The sequence below is a fragment of the Salvelinus alpinus genome, chromosome 31 (genome assembly GCF_045679555.1).
Source record: "Salvelinus alpinus chromosome 31, SLU_Salpinus.1, whole genome shotgun sequence".
Lineage (NCBI taxonomy): Eukaryota > Metazoa > Chordata > Actinopteri > Salmoniformes > Salmonidae > Salvelinus > Salvelinus alpinus.
In genome coordinates this window covers 29,719,370-29,734,369 of record NC_092116.1, presented here as the reverse complement: position 1 = coordinate 29,734,369, position 15,000 = coordinate 29,719,370, and the positions used below count along the sequence as shown (strand labels likewise).

General features: G+C 46.2%; 1 protein-coding gene across 3 annotated transcripts in view; it reads left to right on the top strand.

The window, feature by feature from the left end:
• The window catches only part of LOC139561427 (1-phosphatidylinositol 4,5-bisphosphate phosphodiesterase beta-3-like), a 112,684-nt gene that overhangs the window by 84,144 nt on the left and 13,540 nt on the right, over positions 1-15,000 (top strand). For 2 of the 3 annotated variants that reach the window (XM_071378505.1, XM_071378503.1), the window contains 11 exons: positions 3,849-4,003; positions 4,312-4,473; positions 6,287-6,386; positions 8,372-8,476; positions 10,485-10,579; positions 10,895-11,030; positions 11,463-11,504; positions 11,622-11,731; positions 11,992-12,101; positions 12,471-12,630; positions 13,627-13,703. In XM_071378505.1, coding sequence (XP_071234606.1) covers positions 3,849-4,003; positions 4,312-4,473; positions 6,287-6,386; positions 8,372-8,476; positions 10,485-10,579; positions 10,895-11,030; positions 11,463-11,504; positions 11,622-11,731; positions 11,992-12,101; positions 12,471-12,630; positions 13,627-13,703 — 1,252 coding nt within the window. The remainder of the gene's footprint in view (positions 1-3,848; positions 4,004-4,311; positions 4,474-6,286; positions 6,387-8,371; positions 8,477-10,484; positions 10,580-10,894; positions 11,031-11,462; positions 11,505-11,621; positions 11,732-11,991; positions 12,102-12,470; positions 12,631-13,626; positions 13,704-15,000) is intronic. The other variant, XM_071378504.1, reaches the window with a different exon arrangement.

Below are 15,000 nucleotides of genomic sequence, written 5' to 3'. Positions count from 1 at the left end.
GCTGAGTCTCAATTTGGTGTTTGTCCCATTTTGTGAATTCTTGGTTGGTGAGCGGACCCCAGAACTCAAAACCATAAAGGGCAATGGGTTCTATAACTGATTCAAGTATTTTAGCCAGATCCTAATTAGTATGTCAAATTGTATGTTCCTTTTGATGGCATAGAAGGCCCTTCTTGCCTTGTCTCTCAGATTGTTCACAGCTTTGTGCAAGTTACCTGTGGCGCTGATGTTTAGGCCGATGTATGTATCGTTTTTTGTGTGCTCTAGGGCAGTGGTTCCCAAACTTTTTATAGGCCCGTACCCCTTCAAACAGTCAACCTCCAGCTGTACCCCCTCTAGCACCAGGGTCAGCACACTTTCTAATGTTGTTTTTTGCCATCACTGTAAGCCAGCCACACACACACTATACGATACATTAATTAAACATATGAATGAGTGTGAGTTTTTGTCACAACCCGACTCTTGGGAAGTGACAAAGAGCTCTTAAAGGACCAGGGCACAAATAATAATATAATAGTAGTCAATAATTTTGCTCTTTATTTAACCATCTTACATATAAAACCTTATTTGTTAATCGAAAATTGTGAATAACTCACCACAGGTTAATGAGAAGGGTGTGCTTGAAAGGATGCACATAACTCTGCAATGTTGGGTTGTATTGGAGAGTCTCAGTCTTAAATCATTTTCCACACACTGTGCCTGTATTTAGTTTTCATGCTTGTGAAGGCCGAGAATCCACTCTCACATAGGTACGTGGTTGCAAAGGGCATCAGTGTCTTAACAGCGCGATTTGCCAAGGCAGGATACTCTGAGCGCAGCCCAATCCAGAAATCTGGCAGTGGCATCTGATTAAATTCACTTTACACAGAACCGCTTGTTGCAATTTCGATGAGGCTCTCTTGTTCAGATATCGGTAGTGGACTGGAGACAGGGCATGAAAGGGATAACGAATCCAGTTGTTTGTGTCATCCGTTTTGGGAAAGTACCTGCGTAATTGCGCACCCAATTCACTCAGGCGCTTCGCTATATCACATTTGACATTGTCCGTAAGCTTGAGTTCATTTGCACACAAAAAATCATACAATGATGGAAAGACCTGTGTGTTGTCCTTGTTAATGCAGACAGAAAAGAGCTCCAACTTCTTAATCATAGCCTCAATATTGTCCCGCACATTGAATATAGTTGCAGAGAGTCCCTGTAATCCTAGATTCAGATCATTCAGGCGAGAAAAAACATCACCCAGATAGGCCAGTCGTGTGAGAAACTCGTCATCATGCAAGCGGTCAGACAAGTGAAAATTATGGTCAGTAAAGAAAACTTTAAGTTCGTCTCTCAATTTAAAAAAACGTGTCAATACTTGTGCACTTCTTTCTGTATATTGTAAAAGCGTTACATGGTCGCTGTCCATATCATTGCATAGTGCAGAAAATACACGAGAGTTCAGGAGCCTTGCTTTAACAAAGTTAACCATTTTCACTGTAGTGTCCAGAACGTCTTTCAAGCTGTCAGGCATTCCCTTGGCAGCAAGAGCCTCTGGGTGGATGCTGCAGTGTACCCAAGTGGCATCGGGAGCAACTGCTTGCACGCGTGTTACCACTCCATTATGTCTCCCTGTCATGGCTTTTGCGCCATCAGTACAGATACCAACACATCTTGACCACCAAAGTCCATTTGCTGTCACAAAGCTGTCTAGTACTTTAAAAATACCCTCTCCTGTTGTCCTGGTTTCCAGTGGTTTGAGAATAGGATGTCTTCCTTAATTGACCCCCCATAAACGTAACGGACATATACCAGGAGCTGTGCCAGGCCTGCCACGTCTGTTGACTCATCCAGCTGTAACGCATATAATTCACTGGCTTGTATGCGAAGCAGTAATTGTTTCAAAACATCTCCTGCCATGTCACTGATGCGTTGTGAAACAGTGTTGTTTGATGAAGGCATTGTCTGTGTAGTTTTTTTGGGCCTTTTCCCCAGCATTGTCCCAGCCATATCCACGGCAGCAGGAAGAATTAAGTCCTCCACAATAGTATGGGGCTTGTCCTAGCCACTCGGTAGCTCACCATATAAGATGCTTCTAGCTTCTTCTTATTAATGGTATCTGTTGCTTTTATACATGTCTTACTACTCTTTATTCAAAAAACTCCAATGGCTTATTTTTCAAATTGTCATGTTTCGTTTCTAAATGTCTGCGCAAGAGTGAAGGTTTCCCGCGAGAGAGTAACGGTTAATCTGATTGGATGTTAATTATTTAACTAGGCTACCTGTATTTGACATTGTGTTGTTTTTTCGCTGAACACTAGATAGCTTAATTTCATTTTTGGCAGTGAAACAAGGCTACTCAGGCGAGAAATAAATCTCACCCAAATGTACAGCTCCGTTGGAAAATATAAATGTACTGTTTGAAAATGTGATTTTTTTTCCGTTTATTTTTAATATAATATATATATTTTTTTTAAACAATGTGAATCACATTTTTATTTGGTGTACCCCAGTTTGGGAATACCTGCTCTGTTACCAGGGAAACTAGGGCAACGGTGTCTAGATGGAATTTGTATTCGTGGTCCTGGCAACTGGACCTTTTTTGGAACACCATTATTTTGGTCTTACTGAGATTTACTGTCAGGGTCCAGCTCTGGCAGAATCTGTGCAGAAGATTTAGGTGCTGCTGTAGATTCTAGTAGGGGGAGGCCGGGGGCTGCAGACTGTTGTAGTGCCCTCACCAATTAGTTGATATATATATTGAAGAGGGTGGAGCTTAAGCTGCCTCCGTCTCACCCCCCAGCCCTGTATAAAGAAAGGTGTGTGTGTTTTTTGCTAATTTTAAATGCACACTTGCTGTTTGTGTACATGGATTTTATGTCATGTTTTTCCCCCAACACCCCTTTCCATCAATTTGTATAGCAGACCCTCTTGCCAAATTGAGTCAAAAGCTTTTTTGAAATCAACAAAGCATGAGAAGACTTTGCCTTTGTTTTGGTTTGTTTGTTTGTTTGTCAATTAGTGTGTGCAGGGTGAATACGTGGTCTGTCGTACGGAAATTTGGTAAAAAGGCCAATTTGATATTTGCTCAGTACATTGTTTTCACTGAGGAAATGTCCGAGTCTGCTGTTAATGACAATGCAGAGGATTTTCCCAATGTTGCTGTTGACGCATATCCCATGGTAGTTATTGGGGTCAAATTTGTCTCCACTTTTGTGGATTGGGGTGATCTGTCCTTGGTTCCAAATATTTGGTAAGATGCCAGAGCCGAGGATGATGTTAAAGAGTTTAAGTATATCCAATTGGAATTTGTTGTCTGTATATTTTATCATTTCATTTAGGATACCATAAACCCAAAAAGGCCTGTCGTGTTGGAGGGTTTGTATTTTGTCCTGTAGTTCATTGAATGAAATTGTAGAATCCAGTGGGTTCTGGTAGTCTTTAATAGTTGATTCTAAGATTTGTATTTGATCATGTTTATGTTTTTGCATATCTCTCATCGCTCGTTTGCTTTCTTTCTCTCTCATTCTGTTCAGTTCTCTGTCCCCTTGCTTCATTATTTCTATGACTGACAATCTCTCTCCCCCCTCCCCTCTCTCTCCCCCGTCTCCCCCCCTCTCCCCCTCCCCCTCTCTCCTCCCTCCTCCTCTCTCCCCCTCCTCCCTCCCCATCTCTCCCCTCCCTCCCCCCTCTCCCTCCCCCCCCCCCCTCTCCCCCCTCTCTCCTCCCTCCCCATCTCTCCTGCCCCCATCTCCCCCCTCTCTCCTCCCTCCCCATCTCTCCACCCTCCCCCTCTCTCTTCCCTCCCCATCTCTCCCCTCCTCCCCCCTCCTCCTCTCCCCCCTCTCTCCTCCCTCCCTCTCTCTTAGACCTGCCCATGCAGTTGAACATGGGAGTGTTTGAGTATAATGGCCACAGTGGCTACCTGCTGAAACCAGAGTTCATGAGACGGACAGACAAACACTTTGACCCCTTCACTGAGAACATTGTGGACGGCATCGTAGCCAACACCGTCAAGATCAGGGTGAGTGGGTAGGAGTCTGTGGGTAGGAGTCTGTGGGTAGGAGTCTGTGGGTAGGAGTCTGTGGGTAGGAGTCTGTGGGTAGGAGTCTGTGGGTGGGTAGGAGTCTGTGGGTGGGTAGGAGTCTGTGGGTGGGTAGGAGTCTGTGGGTGGGTAGGAGTCTGTGGGTGGGTAGGAGTCTGTGGGTGGGTAGGAGTCTGTGTGTGGGTAGGAGTCTGTGTGTGGGTAGGAGTCTGTGTGTGGGTAGGAGTCTGTGTGTGGGTAGGAGTCTGTGTGTGACCATATCCTTCTCTCCATCCCTCCATCTCCAGGTGATCTCGGGTCAGTTCCTGACCGATAAGAAAGTGGGCGTGTACGTGGAAGTGGACATGTTTGGACTTCCTGCCGACACAAAGAGGAAGTATCGCACCAGGACATCCAATGGGAACAGCCTGGACCCTGTCTGGGATGACGAGACGTTTGTCTTCAACAAGGTAACGTTAACACAGCCTCAACACACGCATGAGTGCAAACTCACGAACCGAACACACACTCGCAGAAACAGACACAATATACAATATACTACAGACACAATATTCCCATAATACTGGGAATGTCCATCTACTTTCACTACTTCCAATTCCATTCATTTCAATAGGGCTCATTTGTTAAGCCCTGCATTGTGATAAAATAACAAATAATTTCTCTCCTCTCTAGGTGGTCCTCTCTAGGTGGTCCTCTCCACCTCTCTAGGTGGTCCTCTCCTCCTCTCTAGGTGGTCCTCTCTAGGTGGTCCTTTCTAGGTGGTCCTCTCTAGGTGGTCCTCTCCTCCTCTCTAGGTGGTCCCCTCCTCCTCTCTAGGTGGTCCTCTCCTCCTCTCTAGGTGGTCCTCTCTAGGTGGTCCTCTCTAGGTGGTCCTCTCTAGGTGGTCCTCTCCTCCTCTCTAGGTGGTCCTCTCCTCCTCTCTAGGTGGTCCTCTCCTCCTCTCTAGGTGGTCCTCTCCTCCTCTCTAGGTGGTTCTCTCCTCCTCTCTAGGTGGTCCCCTCCTCCTCTCTAGGTGGTCCTCTCTAGGTGGTCCTCTCCTCCTCTCTAGGTGGTCCTCTCCACCTCTCTAGGTGGTCCTCTCTAGGTGGTCCTCTCTAGGTGGTCCTCTCCTCCTCTCTAGGTGGTCCTCTCCTCCTCTCTAGGTGGTCCTCTCTAGGTGGTCCTCTCTAGGTGGTCCTCTCCTCCTCTCTAGGTGGTCCTCTCCTCCTCTCTAGGTGGTTCTCTCCTCCTCTCTAGGTGGTCCCCTCCTCCTCTCTAGGTGGTCCTCTCTAGGTGGTCCTCTCCTCCTCTCTAGGTGGTCCTCTCCTCCTCTCTAGGTGGTCCTCTCCTCCTCTCTAGGTGGTCCCCTCCTCCTCTCTAGGTGGTCCTCTCTCTCCTCTCTAGGTGGTCCCCTCCTCCTCTCTAGGTGGTCCTCTCTAGGTGGTCCTCTCCTCCTCTCTAGGTGGTCCCCTCCTCCTCTCTAGGTGGTCCCCTCCTCCTCTCTAGGTGGTCCTCTCCTCCTCTCTAGGTGGTCCACTCCTCCTCTCTAGGTGGTCCTCTCCTCCTCTCTAGGTGGTCCTCTCCTCCTCTCTAGGTGGTCCTCTCTCTCCTCTCTAGGTGGTCCTCTCTCTCCTCTCTAGGTGGTCCTCTCTCTCCTCTCTAGGTGGTCCCCTCCTCCTCTCTAGGTGGTCCTCTCCTCCTCTCTAGGTGGTCCTCTCCTCCTCTCTAGGTGGTCCTCTCTCTCCTCTCTAGGTGGTCCTCTCTCTCCTCTCTAGGTGGTCCTCTCTCTCCTCTCTAGGTGGTCCTCTCCTCCTCTCTAGGTGGTCCTCTCCTCCTCTCTAGGTGGTCCTCTCCTCCTCTCTAGGTGGTCCTCTCCTCCTCTCTAGGTGGTCCTCTCCTCCTCTCTAGGTGGTCCTCTCCTCCTCTCTAGGTGGTCCCCTCCTCCTCTCTAGGTGGTCCTCTCCTCCTCTCTAGGTGGTCCCCTCCTCCTCTCTAGGTGGTCCTCTCCTCCTCTCTAGGTGGTCCTCTCCTCCTCTCTAGGTGGTCCTCTCCTCCTCTCTAGGTGGTCCTCTCCTCCTCTCTAGGTGGTCCTCTCTAGGTGGTCCTCTCTAGGTGGTCCTCTCCTCCTCTCTAGGTGGTCCTCTCCTCCTCTCTCTCCTCTCTAGGTGGTCCTCTCCTCCTCTCTAGGTGGTCCTCTCTAGGTGGTCCTCTCTAGGTGGTCCTCTCCACCCTGGTGTCTCTGAGGATTGTCCTGATAATCTCTCTTCCCCTCCCCTCCTCTAGGTGGTCCTCCCCACCTTGGCCTCTTTGAGGATCGCTGTGTTTGAGGAGAATGGGAAGTTCCTGGGACATCGTATCTGTCCTGTGTCAACTATCCGCCCTGGTCAGTACTGAGTACGGTTTGCTGGATTCAGGCATTCAGACTTATTGTAATCTGTTACCATGGGGATTTACTTGCAATATTTTGTTTTAAAATCAAATTGTATTTGTCACATGATCCGAATACAACAGGTGTAAGTAGACCTCACAGTGAAATGCTTACTTACAAGCCCTTAACCAACAATGCAGTTTTAAGAAAATGCCTTAAAAAAGTAAGTGCTGAGAATAACAAATGATTAAAGAGCAGCAGTAAATAACAATAGCGGGGCTATATACAGGGGGCACCGGTACAGAGTCAATGTGGAGGCTATATACAGGGTATTACGGTACAGAGTCAATGTGGAGGCTATATACAGGGGGTACCGGTACAGAGTCAATGTGGAGGCTATATACAGGGGGTACCGCTACAGAGTCAATGTGGAGGCTATATACAGGGGGGCACCGCTACAGAGTCAATGTGGAGGCTATATACAGGGGGGCACCGGTACAGAGTCAATGTGGAGGCTATATACAGGGTGTTACGGTACAGAGTCAATGTGGAGGCTATATACGGGGTGTTACGGTACAGAGTCAATGTGGAGGCTATATACAGGGTGTTACGGTACAGAGTCAATGTGGAGGCTATATACAGGGTGTTACGGTACAGAGTCAATGTGGAGGCTATATACAGGGGGCACCGGTACAGAGTCAATGTGGAGGCTATATACAGGGGGCACCGGTACAGAGTCAATGTGGAGGCTATATACAGGGTGTTACGGTACAGAGTCAATGTGGAGGCTATATACAGGGGGCACCGGTACAGAGTCAATGTGGAGGCTATATACAGGGTGTTACGGTACAGAGTCAATGTGGAGGCTATATACAGGGTATTACGGTACAGAGTCAATGTGGAGGCTATATACAGGGGGCACCGGTACAGAGTCAATGTGGAGGCTATATACAGGGGGCACCGGTACAGAGTCAATGTGGAGGCTATATACAGGGGGCACCGGTACAGAGTCAATGTGGAGGCTATATACAGGTGGTACCGGTACAGAGTCAATGTGGAGGCTATATACAGGGGGTACCGGTACAGAGTCAATGTGGAGGCTATATACAGGGGGCACCGGTACAGAGTCAATGTGGAGGCTATATACAGGGGGCACCGGTACAGAGTCAGTGTGGAGGCTATATACAGGGGGTACCGGTACTGAGTCAATGTGGAGGCTATGTACAGGGGGTACCGGTACAGAGTCAATGTGGAGGCTATATATATAGACGGTACCTGTACAGAGTCAATGTGGAGGCTATATACAGGGGGCACCGGTACAGAGTCAATGTGGAGGCTATATACAGGGGGCACCGGTACAGAGTCAATGTGGAGGCTATATACAGGGGGCACCGGTACAGAGTCAATGTGGAGGCTATATACAGGGGGTACCGGTACAGAGTCAATGTGGAGGCTATATACAGGGGGCACCGGTACAGACTCAATGTGGAGGCTATATACAGGGGGCACCGGTACAGAGTTAATGTGGAGGCTATATACAGGTGGTACCGGTACTGAGTCAATGTGGAGGCTATATACAGGGGGTACCAGTACTGAGTCAATGTGGAGGCTATATACAGGGTGTTACGGTACAGAGTCGATGTGGAGGCTATATACAGGGTGCACCGGTACAGTGTCAATGTGGAGGCTATATACAGGGTGTTATGGTACAGAGTCAATGTGGAGTCTATATGAGATTGGGGGTGTGCTCAGCCCTCCTCAATCTATTATCAGAATGGTGAATCACCTCTAATACTATGAGACCTGTTGTTTTCTTGGGATCTTTGAACGTGTGTTTTCTTTAAAATCGTGTGTGTGTGTGTGTGTGTGTGTGTGTGTGTGTGTGTGTGTGTGTGTGTGTGTGTGTGTGTGTGTGTGTGTGTGTGTGTGTGTGTGTGTGTGTGTGTGTGTGTGTGTGTGTGTGTGTGTGTGTGTGTGTGTGTGTGTGTGTGTGTGTGTAGGTTACCACTACATCAGTCTGAAGAATGAAATGAATCAACCTCTGATGCTGCCCTCCCTCCTGGTCTACACCGAGGCTCAAGACTACGTTCCTAATGAACACCAGGGTAAGAAACCACGCTACCCATAACCCTTTAGGACTAACCTACCCATAACCCTCTAGGACTAAACTACCTATAACCCTTTAGGACTAAACTACCCATAACCGTTTAGGACTAACCTACCCATAACCCTCTAGGACTAAACTACCCATAACCCTTTAGGACTAACCTACCCATAACCCTTTACGACTAACCTACCCATAACCCTCTAGGACTAAACTACCCATAACCCTTTAGGACTAAACTACCCATAACCCTTTACGACTAACCTACCCATAACCCTCTAGGACTAAACTACCCATAACCCTCTAGGACTAAACTACCCATAACCCTCTAGGACTAAACTACCCATAACCCTCTTGGACTAAACTACCCATAACCCTCTAGGACTAAACTACCCATAACCCTCTAGGACTAAACTACCCATAACCCCCTAGGACTAAACTACCCATAACCCTCTAGGACTAAACTACCCATAACCCTCTAGGACTAAACTACCCATAACCCTCTAGGACTAAATTACCCATAACCCTCTAGGACTAAACTACCCATAACCCTCTAGGACTAAACTACCCATAACCCTCTAGGACTAAACTACCCATAACCCTCTAGGACTATACTATCCATAACCCCCTCGGACTACATTCTTAAAGGACACCAGGGTGAAACTACATCTACCCATCGTGTCCGATTTAAAAAAAAATAAAAAAATAAAAAAATAAAAAAAATGCTTTACAGCGAAAACACAACATATGATTATGTTAGATCACCGCCAAGTCCAAAAAACACAGCCATTTTCCCAGCCAAAGATAGGAGTCACAAAAAGCAGAAATAGAGATAAAATTTATCACTAACCTTTGATGATCTTCATCAGATGACATTCATAGGACATCATGTTACACAATACATGTATGTTTTGTTCGATAATGTGCATATTTATATCCAAAAATCTCAGTTTACATTGGCGCCATGTTCAGAAATGCCTCCAAAATATCCGGAGAAATTGCAGAGAGCCACATCTAATAACAGAAATACTCATCATACACTGTGATGAAAGATACATGTTTTACATAGAATTAAAGATACACTTGTTCTTATTGCAACCACTGTGTCAGATTTCAAAAAAACTTTACAGAAAAAGCAAACCATGCAATAATCTGAGACGGCGATCAGATAGAAACAACATTTCTCTGCCATGTTGGAGTCAACAGAAATACGAAATTACATTATAAATATTCCCTTACCTTTGATGATCTTCATCAGAATGCACTCCCAGGAATCCTAATTCCACAACAAATTGTTGTTTTGTTCGATAATGTCCATTATTTATGTCCTAGTAGCTACTTTTGTTAGCACGTTTAGTACACATATTCAAACGCTCGTGCAGGTCCAGGTGAACTTCGAACAAAAACTTCAAAAAGTTATATTACAGGTTGAATAAACTTGTCAAACTAAGTATAGAATCAATCTTTAGGATGTTGTTATCATAAATATTCAATAACGTTCCAACCGGAGAATTACTTTGTGTGTATAGAAGTAATGGAACGCAAGTCGATATCAAGTGGAATGCGCGTGACCAGGACCTGGCACTCTGCCAGACAACTGACTCAAACAGTTCCCATCCGGCTCAACATCACAGTAGAAGCTTCATTCAACGTTCTACAGACTGTTGACATCTAGTGGAAGCCGTAGGACGTGCAAACAGATCCATATCCCACTGGGATTTCAATAGGCGATGAGTTGAAAATCGACCAGCCTCAGAATTCCCACTTCCTGTTTGGATTTTTTCTCAGGTTTTTGCCTGCCATATGAGTTCTGTTATACTCACAGACATCATTCAAACAGTTTTAGAAACTTCAGAGTGTTTTCTATCCAATACCAATAATAATATGCATATATTAGCATCTGGGACAGAGTAGGAGGCAGTTCACTCTGGGCACGCTATTCATCCAAAGTGATAATGCTGCCCCCTATCCCTAAAAAGTTAACCAACCCCATGAAACGTGTGTTATAGAGTATGCTGAGGCCTTGACCAACCCCATGAAACATTACAGTCTCCTGGTCCAGAGAGACATACAGCTGGCGTCTCTAATGGAGGACAACAGTGAGGTGAGGACACGCACACAGGTGCTCACACACTGATAGTCAGAGAGAGACAGCTAGCTGCTTTGATGAAGGCCCAGCAGTAAGGGGAGGAGACTGATGAAAACCTGTCCATTACAGCCATTACTATGAAGTATGAACACCAGCCCCCACTGCATGAGTTACTAGTTAGAGAGGTCACCCAGATTGCATAAGTACATGTTGGTTTCCTTATCATGTAAACGGTCTAGGAATAAGTCTAGACCGCCATCCATTATAATGCTTAGGTTATGTTGACCTGGCTACCGTCTCACTCGTGTGTGTGTGTGTGTGTGTGTGTAGAGTGTTTTTGAGCAGCCGAAGGAGGGAGGGCGGGATTTGGAGGGTGACGCCCCCCTTGTGAAGATCCCCTCCCCCCTCCACCCCGTCCCCGCCCCCGTCGATGACATCGTTGACTTCACCAGCTCACCTGGTCCAGGTAGGCCTACGTTGTTACAGAGGAGGCTGGTGGGAGGAGGTGTTACGAGGACGGACGCCGTTCCATTGATTCCATTCCAGCTATTGCATCGAGCACGTTCTCCCATGTCGCCGCCCACCAGCCACTTCAATTCAATGCCATCTCTTCAGACATGATTTCCCCTCACAATCGTATCTCGTTGGTCATCGTTAAATGTGTAATATTGTGTGAAGCGTGAACCGTGCTGTGTGATATACATACCAGTCATGTTACCGTGCTGTGTGATATACATACCAGTCATGTTACCGTGCTGTGTAATATACATACCAGTCATGTTACCGTGCTGTGTAATATACATACCAGTCATGTTACCGTGCTGTGTGATATACATACCAGTCATGTTACCGTGCTGTGTGATATACATACCAGTCATGTCATGTCCCTGTCTTCAAGTTTCAGGCCAGAAAGAGGATCTTATTGCAATAGTCCTGACAAGTAAGTACGCCTCCGTTCCTCTCATCTACGTTACATTACACCACAAAACTCACTATCGCCATCATGTGGTGGGAGGCCAAATCAATCAGATAATTCCACTGTTTCTCTCTCTCTCAGATCTCCAGGCTCAGTCTATTGAAGAGCTGAAACAGCAGAAGTCGTATCTGAAGCTGTTAAAGAACCAGGGTAAAGAACTCAGAGAGCTCCGTAAGAAACACCTGAAGAAGGTTAGACTGAGAGTCACTCTCGCCTCCGTCTCTCATTGGAAATAGTAACTAGCAGAGATCTTACCCATAAACAACGATAATATATTTATTAATCGGTAAGAAATACCGCTTGTGATTATTGAACATTTCGGGGTGTGTGTGTGTGTGTGTGTGTGTGTGTGTGTGTGTGTGTGTGTGTGTGTGTGTGTGTGTGTGTGTGTGTGTGTGTGTGTGTGTGTGTGTGTGTGTGTGTGTGTGTGTGTGTGTGTGTGTGTTAACAGGTATGGTCCCTGAGTAAGGAGCAGAAGACTCGCTTTAGCCAGCTCCACTCTGACACACAGAAACAACGCAGTCAGATGGAGAAACACCTGAAGTCCAGCATGAAGAAGAAGTAAGATGGGGGGATGAAGAGGGGCAGGATGGGTGATGAAGAGGAGGGAGACATTCCAAATAATCCATTAACTCAGAGCTGTATTCATTGGCTAGATATTGTAGCAAATCGTTTCGGATATTGTAGCAAATCGTTTCGCAACAAAAAACGTGTACTCCAAATAGAAAACGTTTTGCAGAGAGTTTCTGTTGGACAAATTTTAGGTCGGTCCCTGACCGTTTGGTTCCGTTTGGTTACTAGTGAATACAGCCCTGTCCATTCAGAACTACAGCAAGTATCTAGAGACCTGGGAGTTGGTTCCTAGAGATAAAAGAGGGAGAGACACAGTGGGCAATACAGTATGTGTGTGTGTGTGTGTGTGTGTGTCAGTCAGTCAGCAGAGCCGGTGCAGAGGCAGCTGACAGCGTTGGAGGTGGAGCTACAGAAACAGACAGTGCAGCTCAGGGAATGGCAGATGGATGAGCTTCTCAAACTAAGACAACAACAACACTCACTGGAGAGAAAGAAGAGACACACACACCTACGAGAGGTACACACACACACACACACACCTACGAGAGGTACACACACACACACACACCTACGAGAGGTACACACACACACACACACACACCTACGAGAGGTACACACACACACACACACACCTACGAGAGGTACACACACACACACACACCTACGAGAGGTACACACACACACACCTACGAGAGGTACACACACACACACACACACCTACGAGAGGTACACACACACACACACACACCTACGAGAGGTACACACACACACACACACACCTACGAGAGGTACACACACACACATACGAGAGGTACACACACACACATACGAGAGGTACACACATACACACGCACCTACGAGAGGTGCGCACACACACACACCTACGAGAGGTACACACACACACACACACACCTAAAAGAGGTACGTACACACACACACACCTACGAGAGATACACACACACACACACACACCTAAAAGAGGTACATACACACACACACACCTACGAGAGGTACACACACACACCTACGAGAGGTACACACACACACATACGAGAGGCACACACACACACACACACCTAAAAGAGGTACGTACACACACACACACCTACGAGAGGTACACACACACACACACACACCTAAAAGAGGTACGTACACACACACACACCTACGAGAGGTACACACACACACACACACACACACACACACACCTAAAAGAGGTACGTACACACACACACACCTACAAGAGGTACACACACACACCTAAAAGAGGTACGTACACGCACCTACGAGAGGTACACACACGCACCTACGAGAGGTACACACACACACATACGAGAGGTACACACATACACACGCACCTACGAGAGGTGCGCACACACACGCACCTACGAGAGGTACACACACGCACCTACGAGAGGTACACACACACACCTACACAAGGTACACACATACACACACACACACACACCTACACGAGGTCACACTCTCTCAGCCCTCCTACTATGTGCTCCAGCTGTCTCAGAAACTAGAGGAGACGGCCCAGGAATGCCAGCCGGCTCAACTGAAAAAACTCAAGGACATCTGTGCTAGGTAAGATGGTTCTACCAATGTAAACCCACTGTATCAGAACACCTTTCATGACTGAAGTTATTCTGTGTGAAACCTATCAGAACACCTTTAATGACTGCAGTTATTCTGTGAGAGAATTCTCATCCTAATATTTATATATTTCTTAATTCCATTCGTTTACCTATAGATGTGTGTGTATTATTGTGAATTGTTAGATATTACTGCGCTGTTCGGAGCTAGAAACACAAACATTTCACTACACCTAAATATGAGTATGTGACCAATAACATTTGATTAGTTTTGTAACATACTGTTTTCTGATCATTTCTAATAATAATCGATTGGATTCATTGCAGAGCTTTAGCAGCGTACAAAGCACTTGCATAGTAAGGAGGAAACTGGCCTCATCCACCACTTAGATGATGACCTTTGTACCAGAACTCTGACCACACATCAGCTGTCATAACAACTGTATTACTCACAATGTACCTAGTCAGTTATTCTGATGGAATCACTTCCTGGTCTGATGCAATCGCAAGCTGTGTTCTACTTTTAAGGATTAAAGGTTGCCCTACTGTCTTTTTTAAAATGTTGTTGATCTGGTTATACCGTTGTTGTTGATGTTGTTGATCTGGTTGTACCGTTGTTGTTGATCTGGTTGTACCGTTGTTGTTGTTGATCTGGTTGTACCGTTGTTGTTGTTGATCTGGTTGTACCGTTGTTGTTGTTGATGACCTGGTTGTACCGTTGTTGTTGTTGATGATCTGGTTATACCGTTGTTGTTGATCTGGTTGTACCGTTGTTGTTGTTGATGATCTGGTTGTACCGTTGTTGTTGTTGTTGATGATCTGGTTGTACCGTTGTTGTTGTTGATGATCTGGTTGTACCGTTGTTGTTGTTGATGATCTGGTTGTACCGTTGTTGTTGTTGATGATCTGGTTATACCGTTGTTGTTGATCTGGTTGTACCGTTGTTGTTGTTGATGATCTGGTTGTACCGTTGTTGTTGTTGATGATCTGGTTATACCGTTGTTGTTGTTGTTGTTGATCTGGTTGTTGTTGTTGTTGTTCTGGTTGTACCGTTGTTGTTGATCTGGTTATACCGTTGTTGTTGTTGTTGTTGATCTGGTTGTTGTTGTTGTTGTTGATCTGGTTGTACCGTTGTTGTTGTTGATGATCTGGTTGTACCGTTGTTGTTGATCTGGTTGTACCGTTGTTGTTGTTGTTCTGGTTGTTGTTGTTGTTGATCTGGTTGTTGTTGTTGTTGTTGATCTGGTTGTTGTTGTTGTTGTTCTGGTTGTTGTTGTTGTTGATCTGGT